The sequence below is a fragment of the Oncorhynchus nerka genome, linkage group LG15, assembly GCF_034236695.1.
Source record: "Oncorhynchus nerka isolate Pitt River linkage group LG15, Oner_Uvic_2.0, whole genome shotgun sequence".
Lineage (NCBI taxonomy): Eukaryota > Metazoa > Chordata > Actinopteri > Salmoniformes > Salmonidae > Oncorhynchus > Oncorhynchus nerka.
The window spans coordinates 70,852,763-70,873,694 of NC_088410.1; the positions used below are offsets into that span (position 1 = coordinate 70,852,763).

The 20,932-nt window shown below is 43.8% G+C and overlaps 1 protein-coding gene across 4 annotated transcripts in view; it reads right to left on the reverse strand.

Moving 5' to 3' along the window:
• Window positions 1-740: 740 nt before the first annotated feature.
• LOC115119487 (myoD family inhibitor-like) overlaps window positions 741-20,932 on the reverse strand; it is a 77,431-nt gene continuing 57,239 nt past the window's right edge. For 3 of the 4 annotated variants that reach the window (XM_065001864.1, XM_065001862.1, XM_065001863.1), the window contains exons 4-5: window positions 19,355-19,681; window positions 13,855-18,731 (exon numbers count right to left, since the gene is read on the reverse strand). In XM_065001864.1, coding sequence (XP_064857936.1) covers window positions 18,475-18,731; window positions 19,355-19,681 — 584 coding nt within the window. In that variant the 3' untranslated portion in view covers window positions 13,855-18,474. Of the gene's footprint in view, window positions 1,364-13,854; window positions 18,732-19,354; window positions 19,682-20,932 lie in introns of those variants that run through there. The other variant, XM_065001865.1, reaches the window with a different exon arrangement.

The following is a 20,932-nucleotide window of genomic DNA, read 5'->3' on the forward strand; positions in this document are numbered from 1 at the left end:
TACACTTTTACCCAGTGTAAAAAACACCATTTCAAATTTTGCTACATAAGACTAAATCGAGCCAGTCGGTCACAGTTAGGCTGTTTGAGAAGGTTTGACTCCTAAGCAACCTGCATACACATAGTTTGAAGTACAGAACAACATAGCTTCTGTAGTAGGTCAAAGCCGTGTGCTGGGAACCCTTGGTAGAGCATGGGTGAAGTAGCCTTTCTCCAGGCCTACTCAAAAAGTGGGCATTTGTTTTTAATTACAATGTTTTTTACACTGAAAGGTGATTTTCTGCAAGGTGCGTTACACACCATTTTCACATGCAAATCCAGATATTTTTTGGGATCAACCAAGTCTGCTATTGGCAGTGCTATTGTAACCTTAGGGGGTGCTTATTTATCCTGTTTCACTGCATGTACAAGTGATAACCTTTACGTATGTGAGGTGTGAAATGTGTTTTTTTGCCTATCCCAACTCCACAGGAGGCACCCTTGGAAAGTGGGGTCACAACCAATATAACGCTTTTTGGCCCTAAATCTTTTTGTAGGGAGCCAAGGAATGCAACTATTACCTTTATCAGTGATGGACACTATCTAGAATGTGGGCCAATTATTTTATAGCTAGCTACTAATAGAATAGCCCAACTTCTTAAACATTGTTTTGATGAGCAGGTTAGGATGTGACTTGGTCAACTCATACTTTGTACCAAATGCATTGGCTATCAATAAACATCTTACAATGTATACAGTAGAAGTACATGTATGTTCCTTGTTATTTACTTAGTATTATCCTACTTCATCCAGATATTCCACTGTTGATGTGTATGTAGCACAAACTTACTAGCTAGCGTGTATTCTCAGAAACAATAACACCAGTGTTACTGTAACAGAATGTGTATACTGTAATATAGGTTATAGCCAAGAGGAGGACATGGTGGCTTGCTAGAGCACAGACATGGTTCGTATTTCAGTGGTGCTTATGAGGACTCCAGTAACAATTAAAATGTCGATGTGGTCCCCTCAAACATATTGTAAGATTGGGAACCCTCAGAAGTCAATGTGTTATAGGAACCTGAGCGCAGAAGTAGACTGTGGGCTTTCTGTACATTGTAATAATTTATTTTCCATTCCATTGTTTGCTCAGCATGTAATTGTATTTGGTTATGTAAACATTTACAAGAACAGGCATTGAATGATAAACAGAAAAAAACATGGATGCATTCTGTGATATATTTTTTAAAACAATTTCATCCACATCCTCGCTTTGTCATTACTACAATATTGCTGATTGCTCAGCCTGTGTTCTTGGTCTGCATCACATAGCCTGGGAGTCATCAGTCCTGTAAGGGATGGATCCAAATTTGCAGAATGGGTACCTGGAGGAAAATGGGGGAGGGTCATGCTTTTTCAATTTAATTTAAGGGTATTTTTTTCTTAGTCCAGTGTCGGGTCATGTAATTTTTTTTTTTTACCCCTTTTTCTCCCCAATTTCGTGGTATCCAATTGTTGTAGTAGCTACTATCTTGTCTCATCGCTACAACTCCCGTACGGGCTCGGGAGAGACGAAGGTTGAAAGTCATGCGTTCTCCGATACACAACCCAACCAAGCCGCACTTCTTCTTAACACAGTGCGCATCCAACCCGGAAGCCAGCCGCACCAATGCGCCGGAGGAAACACCGTGCACCCGGCCACCTTGGCTAGCGCACACTGCGCCCAGGCCGCCACAGGAGTCGCTGGTGCGCGATGAGACAAGGACACCCCTACCGACCAAGCCCTCCCTAACCCGGGCGACGCTAGGCCAATTGTGCGTCGCCCCACGGACCTCCCGGTCGCGGCCGGTTACGACAGAGCCTGTGCGCGAACCCAGTGACTCTGATGGCACAGCTGGCGCTGCAGTACAGCGCCCTTAACCACTGCGCCACCCGGGAGGCGGGTCATGTAATTTCTAATTGATGAAATGTCTATTTCTCAGTGTTTCAGAATTAATTGCTACCGTATATAGGCGAAATACAGTATTAGATATATTATTAATAGTTATAAATCTACGATAGCTGCTGGGATGGTGAACAGTGCCTTCGGAACGTATTCAGACCCCTTGACTTTTTCCACATTTTGTTACGTTACAGCCTTATTCCAAAATAGATTAAATATATAAAATCTCAGAACTCTACACAAAATACCCCATAATGACTCATGGAAAATAGGTTTTTAAACATTTTGGCAAATTTATAACAAAACAAATACTTTATTTACATAAGTATTCAGACCCTTTGCTATGACACTTGAAATTGAGCTCAGGTGCATCCTGTTTCCATTGATCATCCTTGAGATGTTTCGACAACTTGAATGGAGTCCACCTGTGGTAAATTCAATTGATTGGACATGATTTGGAAAGGAACACACCTGTCTATATAAGGTCCCACAGTTGACAGTGCATGTCAGAGCAAAGACCAGGCCATGAGGTTGAAGCAATTGTCCGTAGAGCAACGAGACAGGATTGTGTCGAGGCACAGAAAATGTCTGAAGCATTGAAGGTCCCCAAGAACACAGTGACCTCAGTCATTCTTAAGTGGAAGAAGTTTGGAACCACCAAGACTCTTCCTAGAGTTGGCCGCGGGCCAAACTGAGAAATCGGGGGAGAAGGTCATTGGTCAGGGAGATGACCAAGAACCCGATGGTCACTCTGACAGAGCTCCAGAGTTCCTCTGTGGAAATGGGAGAACCTTCCAGAAGGACAACCATCTCTGCAGCACTACCAATCAGGCCTTTATGGTAGAGTGGCCAGACGGAAGCCACTCCTCAGTAAAAGCCACATGACAGCCCGCTTGGAGTTTGCAAAAGGCACCTATGAAACCTAGATTGAACTCTTTGGCCTGAATGCCAAGCGTCACTTCTGGAGGAAACCTGGCACCATCCTTAAGGTGAAGCATGGTGGTGGCAGCATCATGCTGTGGGGATGTTGTTCAGAGGCAGGGACTGTGAGACTAGTCAGGCTCAAGGCAAAGATGAATGGCGCAAAGTACAGAGAGATCCTTGATGAAAACCTGCTCCAGAACGCTCAGGACCTCGACTGGGGTGAAGGTTCACCTTCCAACATGACAACGATCCTAAGCACACAGCCAAGACAATGCAGGAGTGGCTTTGGGACAAGTCTCTGAATGTCATTGAGTGGTCCAGCCGAAGCCCGGACTGGAACCCGATCGAACATCTGGAGAGACCTGAAAATAGCTGTGCAGCAACACTCCCCATCCATCCTGACAGAGCTTGAGAGGATCTGCAGAGAAGAATGGGAGAAACTCCCCAAATACAGGTGTGCCAAGCTTGCAGCGTCATATCCAAGAAGACTCAATGCTGTAATTGCTGCCAAAGGTGCTTCAACAAAGTACTAAGTAAAGTGTCTAAAAACCTGTTTTTGCTTTGTCATTATGGGTATTGTGTGTAGATTGATGAGGGAAAACATCAATTGAATCAATTGTAGAATAAGGCTGTACCACAACAAAATGTGGAAAGTCAAGGGCTCTGAATACTTTCCGAAGGCACTGTAAATAAAACTAGTCTGCAATGGATATTCCAACCCTGAGCCCCGGCCTGCTCTGCTCTTATTTTATGCTGCCTAACCAATTCTGTGCTGTGTAGGCCTAAAGTGGCAGTTCAGGAGGGGAGTCAAAGAATTCTTTAGGTGTTTTTATTTTATTAAGCCTAGTCTAAAAAATGCAATATGTTGAGCGTGGACTAGCCTATAGCCTGTTCAGTTTGAGAAAGTAGAGCATGAAGATGAGGAGGAACGGAGGTCAACTTTGATAGCTTGCTACTACTATAATTCATTTGAATAAAAACTAAATGTTTCCTGCCCATGATGTATATATCAAAGTTATTGATCTCACAATAAGCCAGATTTGAGTAACTTCCATTGTGGTGCTGAAACTTGAAGCAGCAGTCGTGGCACAATCAATCAGAAATGGGCAGCTTATGGTGCTGAAAGTAGGCAAATTCAAGTAGGCAAATTGTCGACCAAATCTAGCCACCATAACACTCTTTAAATAACAGCCTTTCACTGACACTGAGGTAGGCTACATTAAAACCAGGACTCAAATGAAAGTAGTATGAGTAGACCTGCCATAGACTTTTCATTAAAGAAAAGTGCATATGGGATATCATTGTTTAGTTTCTTTGACATTCAGAAGCTGAGCTACAACCTATAGCCGAGGAGACCAACAATTGACTTTGCTTATGAAGTCATCTAATTCTGTCACTATCAATTGATTAAGCTATTCACTTTCTGTACAATAGAAGATGTTTAAACCCAGACAGCTTTTAGGGAAACAGGCCTCCTCTGTCTGGGGTAGAAAGGTAGGCCTACTGTCTGGGGTAGAAAGGTAGGCCTACTGTCTGGGGTAGAAAGGTAGGCCTACTGTCTGGGGTAGAAAGGTAGGCCTACTGTCTAGGGTAGAAAGGTAGGCCTACTGTCTAGGGTAGAAAGGTAGGCCTACTGTCTAGGGTAGAAAGGTAGGCCTACTGTATAGGGTAGAAAGGTAGGCCTCCTGTCTGGGGTAGAAAGGTATGCCTCCTGTCTGGGGTAGAAAGGTATGCCTCCTGTCTGGGGTAGAAAGGTATGCCTCCTGTCTGGGGTAGAAAGGTATGCCTCCTGTCTGGGGTAGAAAGGTATGCCTCCTGTCTGGGGTAGAAAGGTATGCCTCCTGTCTGGGGTAGAAAGGTATGCCTCCTGTCTGGGGTAGAAAGGTATGCCTCCTGTCTGGGGTAGAAAGGTATGCCTCCTGTCTGGGGTAGAAAGGTATGCCTCCTGTCTGGGGTAGAAAGGTATGCCTCCTGTCTGGGGTAGAAAGGTATGCCTCCTGTCTGGGGTAGAAAGGTATGCCTCCTGTCTGGGGTAGAAAGGTATGCCTCCTGTCTGGGGTAGAAAGGTATGCCTCCTGTCTGGGGTAGAAAGGTATGCCTCCTGTCTGGGGTAGAAAGGTATGCCTCCTGTCTGGGGTAGAAAGGTATGCCTCCTGTCTGGGGTAGAAAGGTATGCCTCCTGTCTGGGGTAGAAAGGTAAGTCTATTCTGTCTGGGGTGGAAAGGTAGGTCTACTGTCTGGGGTGGAAAGGTAGGCCTACTGTCTGGGGTGGAAAGGTTGGCCTACTGTCTGGTGTGGAAAGGTACGTCTACTGTCTGGGGTGGAAAGGTAGGCCTACTGTCTGGGGTAGAAAGGTAGACCTACTGTCTGGGGTAGAAAGGTAGGCCTACTGTCTGGGGTAGAAAGGTAGGCCTACTGTCTGGGGTAGAAAGGTAGGCCTACTGTCTGGGGTAGAAAGGTAGGCCTACTGTCTGGGGTAGAAAGGTAGGCCTACTGTCTGGGGTAGAAAGGTAGGCCTACTGTCTGGGGTAGACGGGTAGGTCTACTGTCTGGGATAGAAGGGGAGGTCTACTGTCTGGGGTAGAAAGGGGAGGTCTACTGTCTGGGGTGGAAAGGTGGGTCTACTGTCTGGGGTGGAAAGGTGGGCCTACTGTCTGGGGTAGAAAGGTAGGCCTACTGTCTGGGGTAGAAAGGTAGGCCTACTGTCTGGGGTAGAAAGGTAGGCCTACTGTCTGGGGTAGAAAGGTAGGCCTACTGTCTGGGGTTGAAAGGTAGGTCTACTGTCTGGGGTGGAAAGGTAGGTCTACTGTCTGGGGTGGAAAGGTAGGTCTACTGTCTGGGGTGGAAAGGTATGCCTACTGTCTGGGGTAGAAAGGTAGGCCTACTGTCTGGGGTTGAAAGGTAGGTCTACTGTCTGGGGTGGAAAGGTAGGTCTACTGTCTGGGGTGGAAAGGTAGGTCTACTGTCTAGGGTGGAAAGGTAGGTCTACTGTCTGGGGTGGAAAGGTAGGTCTACTGTCTGGGGTGGAAAGGTAGGTCTACTGTCTGGGGTAGAAAGGTAGGCCTACTGTCTGGGGTAGAAAGGTAGGCCTACTGTCTGGGGTAGAAAGGTAGGCCTACTGTCTGGGGTAGAAAGGTAGGCCTACTGTCTGGGGTTGAAAGGTAGGTCTACTGTCTGGGGTGGAAAGGTAGGTCTACTGTCTGGGGTGGAAAGGTAGGTCTACTGTCTGGGGTGGAAAGGTATGCCTACTGTCTGGGGTAGAAAGGTAGGCCTACTGTCTGGGGTTGAAAGGTAGGTCTACTGTCTGGGGTGGAAAGGTAGGTCTACTGTCTGGGGTGGAAAGGTAGGTCTACTGTCTAGGGTGGAAAGGTAGGTCTACTGTCTGGGGTGGAAAGGTAGGTCTACTGTCTGGGGTGGAAAGGTAGGTCTACTGTCTGGGGTAGAAAGGTAGGTCTACTGTCTGGGGTAGAAAGGTAGGTCTACTGTCTGGGGTGGAAAGGTAGGTCTACTGTCTGGGGTGGAAAGGTAGGTCTACTGTCTGGGGTGGAAAGGTAGGCCTACTGTCTGGGGTGGAAAGGTAGGTCTACTGTCTGGGGTGGAAAGGTAGGTCTACTGTCTGGGGTGGAAAGGTAGGTCTACTGTCTGGGGTGGAAAGGTAGGCCTAACTTTTGAAAGTACCATGCTCAGATTCCTAATGACATCTCAGATTTAATTATTTGCCAATTGTTGCAAACAAGTTCCACTGATTTGGCATTGGATAGATATTATAAGATGAGCACATAGACCTATCTCTCTCTGTCCATTCTTAGCCTGTCTTTTCGGTTAGTTGTATTAATAAAGATTCTGCTAATATGTAATGATATTGAATTGTGTAACATGTTGTAGGGAGATTTGAATTTAACATTGAGCTTCAACCAATGCCATACTATTGTGGGGGCGACACCTCGTCCCAACACTAAAAACCAATGAGGAAATGGGAGGCAGGACTTGCAGCGCATTGAGCGTCACAAATAGAATCAAGTTCTATTTTGCGCCTGGCTTCGCAGACGCTCGTGAGCAGTGAGCAGTGTGGGTGCAATTTCTATTTAACCAGGCAAGTCAGTTAAGAACAATTCTTATTTTCAATGACGGCCTAGGAACAGTGGGTTAACTGCCTCGTTCAGGGGCAGCACGACAGATTTTTACCTTGTCAGCTCGGGGATTCAAACTTGCAACCGTTCGGTTTCTAGTCCAACGCTCTAACCACCAGGCTACCCTGCCGCCCCAATGAATAAATGAATAACATGTAAATAACTGTCAAAATCGACATCACCATCGTTCATTATACTGTATAATATGCTCATTGCACAGTATATTCATTATATGTTCTCCTCTCTAACAATGCACTGCACTGTTTTACAACATGTATCCATGTTTAACTAATCCAAAATTATGGCAAGAAGACAAGCTTGGAGTCGGCACAAAAATGTCTGTGTATCCAGTTACTGTTTTGTGTGCCAGTAAGACTACTGAGGAGACCACAACCCAGCAGGCTCCCGTCCTCGGCCTGTTCTCTACTGTAGCAGGGAGAAAAGAAATTGGCATGAGTCAGCCGTTTGTTTCTGCTCGGGTCTCACGGAAGCCGCATAGGCCCTAGTGAGTGGGTGGAGCAGAGCTAGGAGGGGAAAGAGACCAAGTTTAGGATAGAAGGCAGCTTATATCTGGCATATGGGAGCCTTATTTTACATCATCAAGCGGGCCCCACACCATCATATACCAGTGGTGGTGGTGGTTATGCATAGAAGTGTAATAATTAGAACAAATGAAAGGTGCTATCTAGAACCTAAAACAGTCATTTGGCTGTCCCTATAGTAGAACCCTTTTAAGAAATCTTGGTTCCAGGTAGAACCCTTTCCACAAAGGGTTCTACATGGAACCAAAAAGTGTTCTACCGGGGACAGACACATTTGTGTTGTTCATGGTCCATCTAATATAGTGGGACAATAGAATTAGCCACTTGTGTATTTGTAACACTGAGAAGGACAAAGCATCGTGAGCCATCATTTTAAAGCATTCCAGCAAAGATGGCTGGTTTGGATGGGAATGTCAGCTCTATTAATTGTATTTCTGTGTGATTACCTCATTGCACCTCCACTGTTATTCCCCCTCTGTTCTGTGGTGTGTAATCATCATATATCTTCCTTATAGACGTCTGACAGTGAGATTAATCTAGCTATCCTAATGTCCCTGGAGTGAGACGAACTGTCACATAATCAATCTATTGATAAACGAACAGATAGATTCCAGCCCAGTTTTTAATTGCAGTTCTGAGGTGTGACAATACAATACTATCACTGCAGCACATGACTGGAGAACATAGGAGGTTAGGCCTTGGAATTGCTCCAGGATCAGTGTTGTATTTTTAACAAATCCTAATGATTAGGGTTAGGGTTATGGCTAGGGTTTGTGTTGAGATTACTGTACAATATAATACCAATACCTTAAAATGTACTTTGAAATATAGGCACAATAATGAAGACACTTTTAAAACAGAAAGGGGGTCTCTAAATGTCACCTAGTTTATCAGAGGTTGAGCCATCCCACTAGGCACACACTGGTTGAATCAATATTGTTTCCATGTCATTTGAACTAAATGACGTTGAAACAACGTGTAATAGACGTTGAATTGACATATGAGCCCAGTGGGATGGCTTTGAAAGCATATTGGTGAATGACTTTGGACTGTTTGAATGGTTTCTGTGTGTATGCAGCCTGTGAGGATGACTAGGCAGATGCAGAGCTGAGAACTAAAGACACATGGGTCCACAGCAGTCATGGTCCTGTTGTTTACATCAAACAACCATCTGTTCTCAGTCCACACACATGCTTTGTCTTATCTTAAATGTCCACTTATACACCATCCTATAATCGCTTTCTTGCTCTCTCCATCTCCCTCTTGCTGTGTGTGTGTGTGTGTGTGTGTGTGTGTCAGTGAAGGCTTCTCAGGGGAGGACCATCCTACTCAAGAATTTCAGAAAAATTAAAAAGTTAAACATTTAAAGTTATCCTTTTTAGATAAAACTATACTAAATATATTCACCCCACCAAATATCTGATTAAAACACACTTTTGCAATGAAGGTCTACCGTAGGCTCAACAACACCCTCTAGCGTAGCACCATGGAGTAGCCAGAGGACAGCTATTTTCCATCCTCCTCTGGGTACATTGACTTCAATACGAAACCTAGGAGGCTCGTGGTTCTCACCCACTTCCATAGACTTACACAGTAATTATGGCAACTTCCGGAGGATGTCCTCCAAACTATCGGAGCTCTTGCAGCATGAACTGACATGTTGTCCATCCAATCAAAGGATCAGAGAGTTAATCTAGTACTGAAAGAATAAGCTACAGCTAGCTAGCACTGCAGTGTATAGAATGTGGTGAGTAGTTGACTCAAAGACAATAGTTGAACAGTTTAACAACAACAACAAAACATGTAATGAAGGACAAGCAGCGAGAGAGAAAGAGAGAGCCAGAGAGCCAGCTAATGCAGCTTATTTAGCCTACTCAACAACCTGACTCAAGCAGAGAGAAACACTATTTATGTTAGGTAGTGTAGCATTTCGCTACACTCGCATTAACATCTGCTAACCATGTGTATGTGACAAATAACATTTGATTTTGATTTGGGCTAAGGCTATCCAACACTGCAACTCTTCCAAGTCAAGGTAAGCATTTGGTTTTATTAATTTATAGCCACAGGGGCCTGCCAGTGTAACTGCTAAACTGCTTGCTGTACACTGTCCTGTGTGATTGTACCAATAGATATGTAGTTTACTTACACATTCTAAGTTCTAGTTTCATCACTATAACGTTAATATGGTGACAACGGTGTAGGCTGTATATATTGGTTAGCGGTCATGGTATGAAGGTTTGGCTTGGAGAGGTTTTTGTGCCTGGTCACAGACAGCTATTGTGTTGTGCACTGAAGTCCACACGCGAAGGGGAAAAGTGAGAAGAGGAGAGCACGTAGATGCGAGAAGGAATTATACAACAAGCCAAGTTATGATGCTGTGGCTGCTATGAAGGTGAACTGTGTGTGCGATGATCAGGGGTTTATTCATTCTGCCGATTCTGTTTGAAAATATTTCTTAAACGGAAGCAAAACGAACGAAACAGGGAGCTATCTTAGTTTGTCCAATAGAAACTAGTTTTAGTTGCAAATAAAAAAATGTGCAACTGTTTGGACTAATGATTACACCCCAGATCAGCTAGATGCAGGCAATAGTGTGCAAAGTGGTATTGAATGTGTCACTGTGTCACCTTGATTACTCCAATTTGTCATTCGACCTGTTAAATACTACGTTATATAATTTCATTTGTAGGGTAGGTTGTAGCAACCTCATGATGGGTAAAGGGAAAATTAGAGTATCATGTAATAGCCTAAACCTATCGGTGTTACATTGAGTCGGGTGAATTTAATAGAAAGGCCATGCTCATGAAAAATAATAATAATCGGCCTCCCTAATCTTGAACGGCACGTACCACCACTGGCATGTGTGTTCTATAATACTGGTATGGTTTGGATACAAGCTTAAAGCACTAATAGTATATGCCTCAGACAGAGAGCCAATCATTGTAGAGAATATTCAGTCCGATGTAAAAAGAACAGCAGCATCTACCCACAATTTTGAGAACAAAAAAAGCACTTTAAGAGTCAGATGAAATGTCAAGGCATTTATCGAAAGTAGAAGTTTATTAACAGCTTTAACAGTGCTTGAAGTGGAATTAAAAAGGTGACAGTACTCAATTTAATTTGACTATTTTTATAGAGTCAGTATTCTAGAAAAGTTGCGGGTTCTAGGGAGCTCTCCGCACCACTCAAGACTGTCCCACTTCAACCACTAGCTCAAAAAGCTGTCTGATGAAGAGCATAGATTTCAATACATCAAACCATTCCACGACCCACCCGAACCGGATTACATTGCCATAAAGGCCCTCTACGTGAACATCAAGATGAAAATAAGGGGCTGTGTTCTTCTCCAAAGCACAGCATCACCACAGTGTCTAACCGTATTGTATGTGTGCACTCTCTGGCCATCGTTGCATTCCATTGACCCGCACATTAATAAAACACAGAGTAGATGCTCCTCGTCTCCCTGACTCCTGGAGAAAAAGGGAGAGATGAATTTACAGAAGACAAAGGCGAGTCGCTCTTCATGTCAGGGGTATTCATTTCTGATTTTCATCACAGCCTGTGACCCTCTCACCTCTATTAGAATGCAGCCGCTGTAATTTCATGGTTAATATTCAATAGCCACTTGTCCCCTGCGCCTGCTGTGTGCATGGAACATCTCTAGAGGTGTGTGTGTGTCATTTATGATGTGTGTGACTGTATGTGTATGTGAGAAAGACTGTGTGTATGCGTGTGTGTGACTGCAACTGTATGTACTAAGAAAGGGAAATGGCTTCCTCCAAAACAGTTGCAGATGTCGAGATGTTCTCTCTCTTTCTCTCCTCCCCATCTGAGGCCCAGTATGAATGGTTTCTCTGTGAGACCTGCAGGGCTGGCATCCAGTGCTGCTTGTGGCCCTGAGGCTAGACACTCAAACACTGGCCCAGTTATCTCTGAACTCTACACAGGGACAGTGGGATGGACAGGCTGGGGTATTGCCAACGCATACTGTACACACACACGCACGCACACACACACACACGACTCGTCTGTTCACATCTGTGAGTATCTATGTGGGTATAGTATACAGAGGGGGTTAGAGGTAGAGAGAGAAGCATGAGAGATGGGATTAAAAAGAGGAGAACAGAGTGAGATCCCCTCTCACTTTCTAACAGAAAAATGTCCCAGCGTTTCTCCACATATTGATGCATTGGCCCAAACAGGCATTCCTACTCAACGACTGTGGTCTGTTCTGCATGAGCCCAGTTGTTGATCTGTTTTCTCCACAAAGACAAGGAAGGGGGAGGAGGGAGGTGAACAGAACAGTGCAAAGACAAGGAAGGGGGAGGAGGGAGGTGAACAGAACAGTGCAAAGACATGGTTATGGGGAAAACAAGATGAAGTAATCATTTAAAAAAGAAAGATGTTAAGATTATTGGCACCCCTGTTTCAATACTCCATTAACCTCCCCTTGTGAGAATAAAGACACTGGGCATTTTGTTTTTAAATCATGAGATTGGAGAACACATTAGGAGGAATTCTGGACGGCGGAATGGTCTAAGATCCCTCCCAATGTGTTCTCCTATCTTATAAAACATTTTAGAAAAAGGCTCAGTGCCGTTATCCTCAAGGGGAGGGTACCAGAGTATTGAAAACAGGGGTGACAATTGACAGCTATCTTTTTGAGGATATATATTTTTCAAAACTTGTTAAACAAAATATTTTTGAGCAATTGCATTAGTATAAAATAATATAATTTCCTTTTTTTCCCCATACAATATAGCTCATTATTTGTATTATTTATTTGAGTCTGTTTTGGAAAGACGTAGAGGGTGCTCAACCAACGTGAATTGAGATGCTCACCAAAAACAGATGCTCACCATAAAAAAATATGTTTAATTTAAGCAAGGTTAAAAGATGAACGTTTCAGCATTCAATACATCAGAACAGTCTTTTTTTGCTCATCTTCATCAAGGGTGCCAATAACTCCCTTCAGGACTCTACAGTCGTGGCCAAAAGTTTTGAGAATGACACTAATATTAATTTTCACAAAGTCTGCTGCCTCAGTTTGTATGATGGCAATTTGCATATACTCCAGAATGTTATGAAGAGTGATCAGATGAATTGCAATTAATTAAAGTCCCTCTTTGCCATGCATTTCAGCCCTGCCACAAAAGGACCAGCTGACATCATGTCAGTGATTCTCTAGTTAACACAGGTGTGAGTGTTGATGAGGACAAGGCTGGAGATCACTCTGTCATGCTGATTGAGTTTGAATAACAGACTGGAAGCTTCAAAAGGAGGGTGGTGCTTGGAATCATTGTTTTTCCTCTGTCAACCATGGTTACCTGCAACGAAACGCGTGCTGTCATCATTTCTTTGCACAAAAAGGGCTTTACATGCAAGGATATTGCTGCCAGTAAGATTGCACCTAAATCAACCATTTATCGGATCATCAAGAACTTCAAGAAGAGTGGCTCAACTGTTGTGAATAAAGAATGGTACCAACACATCCTCCGAGAGTAACTTCTCCCAACCATCCAGGAACAGTTTGGTGACGAACAATGCCTTTTCCAGCATGATGGAGGACCTTGCCATAAGGCAAAAGTAATAACTAAGTGGCCGGGGGAACAAAACATTGATATTTTGGGTCCATAGCCAGGAAACTCCCCAGACCTTAATTCCATTGAGAACTTGTGGTCAATCCTCAAGAGGCGGGTAGACAATCAAAAACCCAGAAATTCTGACAAACTCCAAGCATTGATTATGCAAGAATGGGCTGCCATCAGTCAGGATGTGGCCCAGAAGTTAATTGGCAACATGCCAGGTCAGATTGCAGAGGTCTTGAAAAAGAAGGGTCAACACTGCAAATATTGACTCTTTGCATCAACTTCATGTAATTGTCACTAAAAGCCTTTGACACTTATGAAATGCTTGTAATTATCCTTCAGTATTCCATAGTAACATCTGACAATAATATCTAAAGACACTGAAGCAGCAAACTTTGTGGAAATTAATAATTGTGTCATTCTCAAAACTTTTGGCCATGACTGCAGATACTCTATTTAGGTCCTATCAAAATAAAGTGTTACTCAATACAACATGATTGAATCTTAAAGGCAATGTTCCAGTGTTAAATGGAGACTGTATTCATGGTAAAAGCTGCGTATGTCGGCTCAATCAGAAATGACTTTTACATTTCTATGGTGCAATCTGTTACACTTCAGCGATACAGACGGAATAGAGCCCTTAGTCTGTTCAGAGAAGAGGCATTTCAGTAAATATGGACATCATGGTAGATACATAGAGGAAAGACCAGTCTGCATTGGTGCCTGATGACAAAAATATAGACACCGTTTCACTTCTAACACGGTCATTTTATTACACATGGTCCTGGGTAAACACTAAACACGTATTGGACATAATGCTTGTATCAACTACTTTCACCAGAGCAAGCTAAGGTTTCATCTTGACACCCATGAGATGTCTCACGGCCCATTTCACGAGACAAGACATGAAAAAGGAAAAACTCAGAGAGAGATTGTAGTGGAGCGGAACCTTGCACTGTCAGGGAATGCAAAATGTCACTGTTCACTCGGGCAGTATCAAGTTGATTATGTTCCAGTTCTATCCTAACTATTTAAGAGTTAACACCACAATTTGACTACATTAGATACTGTTTGATCCAGAGTGCATCCAAAACAACAAACATTATTACGGCTTCCTATACGTATACAGTTGACGTCGGAAGTTTACATACACCTTAGCCAAATACATGTAAACTCAGTTTTTCACAATTCCTGACATTTAATCCTAGTAAAAAATCTCTGTTTTAGATCAGTTAGGATCACCACTTTATTTTAATTATGTGAAATGTCAGAATAATAGTAGAGAGAATGATTTATTTCAGCTTTTATTTCTTTCATCACATTCCCAGTGGGTCAGAAGTACATGCTACCAAAAACTAATTGAGTGTATTGCCTTTAAATGGTTTAACTTGGGTCAAACATCTCCGGTAGCCTTCCACAAGCTTCCCACAATAAGTTGGGTGAATTTTGGCCCATTCCTCCTGACAGAGCTGGTGTAACCGAGTCAGGTTTGTAGGCCTCCTTGCTGGCACATGCTTTTTCAGTTCTGCCCACAAATATTCTATAGGATTGATGGCCACTCCAATACCTTGACTTTGTTGTCCTTAAACCATTTTGCCACAACTTTGGAAGTATGCTTGGGGTCATTGTCTATTTGGAAGACCCATTTGCGACCAAGCTTTAACTTCCTGATGGATGTCTTGGTGTTGCTTCAATATATCCACAAAAAGTAAAACTTCCTCATAATGCCATCTATTTTGTGAAGTGCACCAGTCTCTCCTGCAGCAAAGCACTGCCACAACATGATGCTGCCACCCCCATGCTTCACGGTTGGGATGCTGTTCTTCTGCTTGCAAGCCTCCCCCTTTTTCCTCCAAACATTAACGATGGTCATTATGGCCAAACAGTTCTATTTATGTTTCATCAGACCAGAGGACATTTCTCCAAAAAGTACAATCTTTGTCCCCATGTGCAGTTGCAAACCGTAGTCTGACTTTTTTCTGGCGGTTTTGGAGCAGTGGCTTCTTCCTTGCTGAGCGGCCTTTCAGGTTATGTCGATATAGGACTCGTTTTACTGTGGATATAGATACTTTTGTACCTGTTTCCTCCAGCATCTTCACAAGGTCCTTTGCTGTTGTTCTGGGATTGATTTGCACATTTTGCACCAAAGTACGTTAATCTCTAGGAGACAGAATGCATCTCCTTCCTGAGCGGTATGACGGCTGTGTGGTCCCATGGTGTTTGTACTTGCGTACTATTGTTTGTACAGATGAACGTGGTACCTTCAGGCGTTTGGAAATTGCTCCCAAGGATGAACCTTTTTCTGAGATCTTGGCTGATTTCTTTTGATTTTCCCATGATGTCAAGCAAAGAGGCACTGAGTTTGAAGATAGGCCTTGAAATACATCCACAGGTACACCTCCAATTGACACAAATTATGTCAATTAGCCTATCAGAAGCTTCTAAAACCATGACATCATTTTCTGGAATTTCCCAAGCTGTTTAAAGGGACAGTCAATTTAGTGGATGTAAACTACTGACACACTGGAATTGTGATATAGTGAATTATAAGTGAAATAATCTGTCTGTAACCAATTGTTGGAAAAATTACTTGTGTCATGCACAAAGTAGATGTCCTAACCGACTTGCCAAAACTATAGTTTGTTAACAAGAAATTTGTGGAGTGGTTGAAGAAACGAGTTTTAATGACTCCAACATAAGTGAATGTAAACTACCGACTTCACCTGTATCTCTCAAATTCCCACTTCTGATTTCCAGTTTTATTTTCCATTAAAAACAGTCTACATTGTTAAGACCAGGCATATTTCCAGGGCTTTACTCAACAATGACTTGGATGTACAATATGACACCTCTCTCTACATCATTTGTAATCTGGAATAAAACTTTAATACATCTTTTCAATCTTACCTGAATCTCCATGTAGATGTGCAGTTAGCTCTTTCATCAGAGAGTCCTAGTATTCCCAATAAGGCATGTCTTTCATTACTAGTTACACCCAGTAATACAATACAGATTATCTATCTGTAAAGTCTGTAGTCTTTGGAATCAAGCAATTGGCTAGTTTGATTAGCCATAGCCTACAACCAAGTTTAAAACCTTCCACAGAATATAGGATATAAAGATTCAGCAACAGCAAACTCTTTGATTTGCTTTGGTGTTTCTGAGAGACAAAGGGCCCTATTCAATCTGCATGGCGGAAGTTCAGCTCTACAGCGTGATTGACTACATTCACGGTAAACGCTGCAAATGTGGACCAATCAGAAATGACCTTAAAATGCATAGAGCTGAATCTGTAGCGCTTCAGAGTTTCAGATTGAATAGACCCCAAAGTCATAAGAGGAACAACACAGTTTTTGCTGAGGGCAATCAGGACCCACTGGGTATAAAATATACAAACATAATCTTAGTAGAAAAATACATTATATCTCAGGAGTTGCTGGGCAGAAAAGGGTATGTGTTGGAGTGTGCAGGATCTATTCTATTATGATAAAACTAATATACTTACCATTCAAAATGCTAGCATATGGATCATACTTAGCATAATATCCGCAGATATTCTAAATGACATTTTGAAGAACGACTGCTTTGCAGCGAGAGACGTTGGAACTGATAACATAGAAATGTGATTTCACATGGGAAGAGAAATGCAAATATCTAAACTAAAATCTACACAAAATAAGATGGATTAATAGAATTTTTGTTGCAAGGAGAGACAATCCAGGCCTGGAGTAAAGCAGAGGCCTTCCGTCGACATACTGTACAGTACAAGAGAATGAGCAGATCAGGTAAAAGCATTGAGAGTTTGAATGATCTCTTCCAGTCTATCAGTTCGTAACCATCTGTAATCCGTTTACAGCCAGACATATAGACAGTTAGAGAAAGATGAAAGACGAGCTCTCCTTTCACATGTTTGAGTCAGATGGAGGATGTGTCGATTGTTTGGTCGGTCAACAACGCCCCTACGAACACTGCAGACTTTGGTTTCAGCCCAGCACTATTCAACTCATCAACTAACCAGAAAATCTTGATTAGCTGAATCAGGTGTGCTAATGCTGGCTATGGAACAAAATGTTTGTAGCAGTAGCTAGGTTTCCATCCAATTAGAGACAGATGTTCATGCAAATATTCTAGAATTTGCATAAAGAAAATATGCGCATATAAATCAGTGCCTGATAAAGCAGTGACACAAAATGTACTTTTCCGCTCCAGTTTTCATGTACCAAATATAAATCCAAATCTAACATCTAAAGTAAATCTAAAGTGTTTCCATTGCATTTTCAACTCCAATAGTTTAGTCACATAAACTGCTGTGTTAAATAACTCTGGTCTTGGCAGATGAGCTCCGGCCACCAGCTCTCAGATACCGTGCAGGTAGGCTCGTCTACATGATACGGTTATTATGGATAAGAGGGAGAACATTTGTACTTGTCAAATGGCAGTCAAGTGTCGATCATCACTTCACCATTTCTCGCATAATACATTTTACCGGCACAAAAAGATCCCACCATGTCGGCATTTTTGTATTTTCTTTTACAAATCTTCACAGCTATCCTGATTTTTGTTAATAATTTGTTAATACGGTATGACTTCACTCGCATAAACTTTGGATGGAAACGTAGTTAGTGTTGACGCGTTTCCATTGGTTTGTAGCCAAGCCCCCTACTCCCAGTCCTAGTCATCTACAGTAGACACAACCTCCACACAGGACCGTGCACTCTGAGAAAAACGGTTAGCACTAAAACTGGAAGCCTTTAACCTTGCCAAGGACAAACTAGGGTTGTGCTCCGATCTGAGCGACCATTTTCCTATTACTCTGCTGTCTTATCTACAGAAACACTGAAATCCTGTTAAATGGAGCCATTTTCTCATTTGCCTGCGAGGTCATTTTCATGCATGGAGAGATCCATTCATTGTGCTGCTGAGCCTCTGGAGACAGGGGGTTCTGCTGTAAGAAGAGACAGCTCACTGAGACAGATCACTGAGGGTCCAAAGGAAGTCCAGAGAGAGAAGCCGTTCAGAACCATCGATGGAGCACAGCTAGCATGGTGTATACACATCTGCATAGCAATGGGAGATATCCATAATTGTCCTTAAACTAACAGGCAACACAGAAGAGGTGAGCAGGACAAGCCAAAGAGTAGTCCATGTCCTTTGATTGGTCAATTCCAATGGATTGTCCACAACATTGACCAATGCCAGCACTTGATCTTGGTCAAAGCCAATGATATGTCCTTACATGGACCAATGGCAACTCTCAATATGTCCTCAATATTGGCCAATGACCCTGCCCCTCCACTACCCTGTCTACTGAGCCTGGGCTTTGTCTGTGTGAGACAGAGAGATATCACCCACTGCAGTTTGGGAGGCTCAGGAGGAGAAACAGAGGCCACAGCACTCCATACAGATCTCCAGGCAGTCTGCAGACTCGCAGCACGCGTCGATGATCCCACAGTCCATGTCACACGGCAGCTCACAGTCGCCGCACTCCTCCGAGGCGCAGCAGCAGCAGAAGCACGCCGAGTCGTCCCCCGCACACGAACCACAGGTGGCACAGTCCAACACGATGTTACACAGAGTCAGGAACTCACAGAACAGACAGGCCAGGATACAGTGAACACAACAGTCTGAGGGAGAGACGGGGAGTTATTCATCTTTATTTGGCCTGCTAAGTTGGTTGGGAATGCATACTGTTTGGGAGAGGATGGGGGAGACGGGGAGTTATTCATCTTTATTTGGCCTGCTAAGTTGGTTGGGAATGCATACTGTTTGGGAGAGGATGGGGAGACGGGGAGTTATTCATCTTTATTTGGCCTGCTAAGTTGGTTGGGAATGCATACTGTTTGGGAGAGGATGGGGGAGACGGGGAGTTATTCATCTTTATTTGGCCTGCTAAGTTGGTTGGGAATGCATACTGTTTGGGAGAGGATGGGGGAGACGGGGAGTTATTCATCTTTATTTGGCCTGCTAAGTTGGTTGGGAATGCATACTGTTTGGGAGAGGATGGGGAGACGGGGAGTTATTCATCTTTATTTGGCCTGCTAAGTTGGTTGGGAATGCATACTGTTTGGGAGAGGATGGGGGAGACGGGGAGTTATTCATCTTTATTTGGCCTGCTAAGTTGGTTGGGAATGCATACTGTTTGGGAGAGGATGGGGGAGACGGGATGGAGAATAATAGGAGATGAGACATAGGAGGAGGGAGGAAGTGCAGGATACAGTGAGATAGACTAGATCAGGTAGCAACTCACCTTCCTGTACCTCTGTAGGTATCTGGGAGCTGTTGCTCTTGGAGGAGCTCTTGCTCCTCTTGCTGCTCTGAGAGGTGATGGAGGGGTTGGACTGGAGCTTCTTGGAGTTCTTCATCCCCGACGAGGAGGAGGAAGAGGCTGCTTTAGGGAGGGAGCCAGGGGCAGGCCGATCACAGGGGCCTCCGTTCCTCACTCCGTTGGTGTGAGGGGCGTGCGTGCAGTTGGGGCCGTGTGTGTGAAGCTTGGCTCCGGCTCGTGGCTGGCTGGTTGGCTGTGTTAGGCAGGGTTGGGCAGGGTTGATGTGGGTGGATCGAGCCTGGGGCTGACCTGAGGACAGGAACAAAGAAAGAAAATAAAAACATTTACAATAGTTGCTTTCGTTGTAATAGCGGGACACATAGGAAACGTAGTCATTGATACAGCAGACCCCAATGGCTCCTGGGAAGGGCCATGTGTATTATGATGACTTCTGACCCGGCTCGTCTAGATGCTTAGACGACAACCCACAGACAGACACTCTACGCTAATCTCCTCTCCTCTCCTCTCCTCTCCTCTCCTCTCCTCTCCTCTCCTCTCCTCTCCTCTCCTCTCCTCTCCTCTCCTCTCCTCTCCTCTCACTGACATGAATAAACAAGAACAAGTTGGTGGGAGAAACGCGTCTTGGACACCACATCATTACAGAGAATCCCCATAGAAAATAGGCCTTCAGTTTGTCCAGGTCAAATTCAAAGAACATTAAGAATCTATTCAAATCATTCACCAAGGACAATTGGTACTTCATGGTCTACCACTGGCAGCTGCACATTGCTAGGTGCACCCTGCATTCATATGTCACTCATGACTGTGATGCATATATGATTCATGTGGACAGAGGGGCTGAAATGGCCTGGTTCTCTCTCCTCACAGTCTCAAATGTAGGCTACACACACACACACACACACACACACACAACCTTGGTGTGTTTACAGCCTACAAACCCTCTACTGTTCCTCCTTTAACTCAGACCAGCGTTGATCTTGGCTGTCCAACGTGCACCTCTTCGTATATTTTACTCTGAGCAGTGCCACCAATACTCATTTCCTGAGGTGTGAAAGCACACCACCTCTGTCAAAACAAACACCTTGAAAAATATATGATATATTATGATAATATTTAATACCATCCTTTCGAGGCCCTAAATATTTTCTTGACCTGAACACACAGATGGAGAGAAGTGTGACTTCACATGGTAGAAAACCACTGCAGGATGTCCAGAGAGAAACACACACACAGACACACACACCGGGGGCTGAGATGCAGTGAGGCCTAGCGGGCAGTAAAACCGTCCATTAGACAATCATTCAGAGACAGATAACCCTGCTAGGGCTGTTTTGATTGGCCCATGGCCGGGGTCACACAACCAATCGAGTGTGATTTAAAGATTCTTTCATTCAGCGTTTTCTAACCCCATTCCAGATGTCTGGCAACCCACGGGGTAGTGTGTGTGTGTGTGTGTGTGTGTGTGTGTGGGGAAAAAATATTGCGTCTTCTGAAGTATGTCATAAGTCAATACCTGCTGCTCTGCTGTTATGTCTCCTT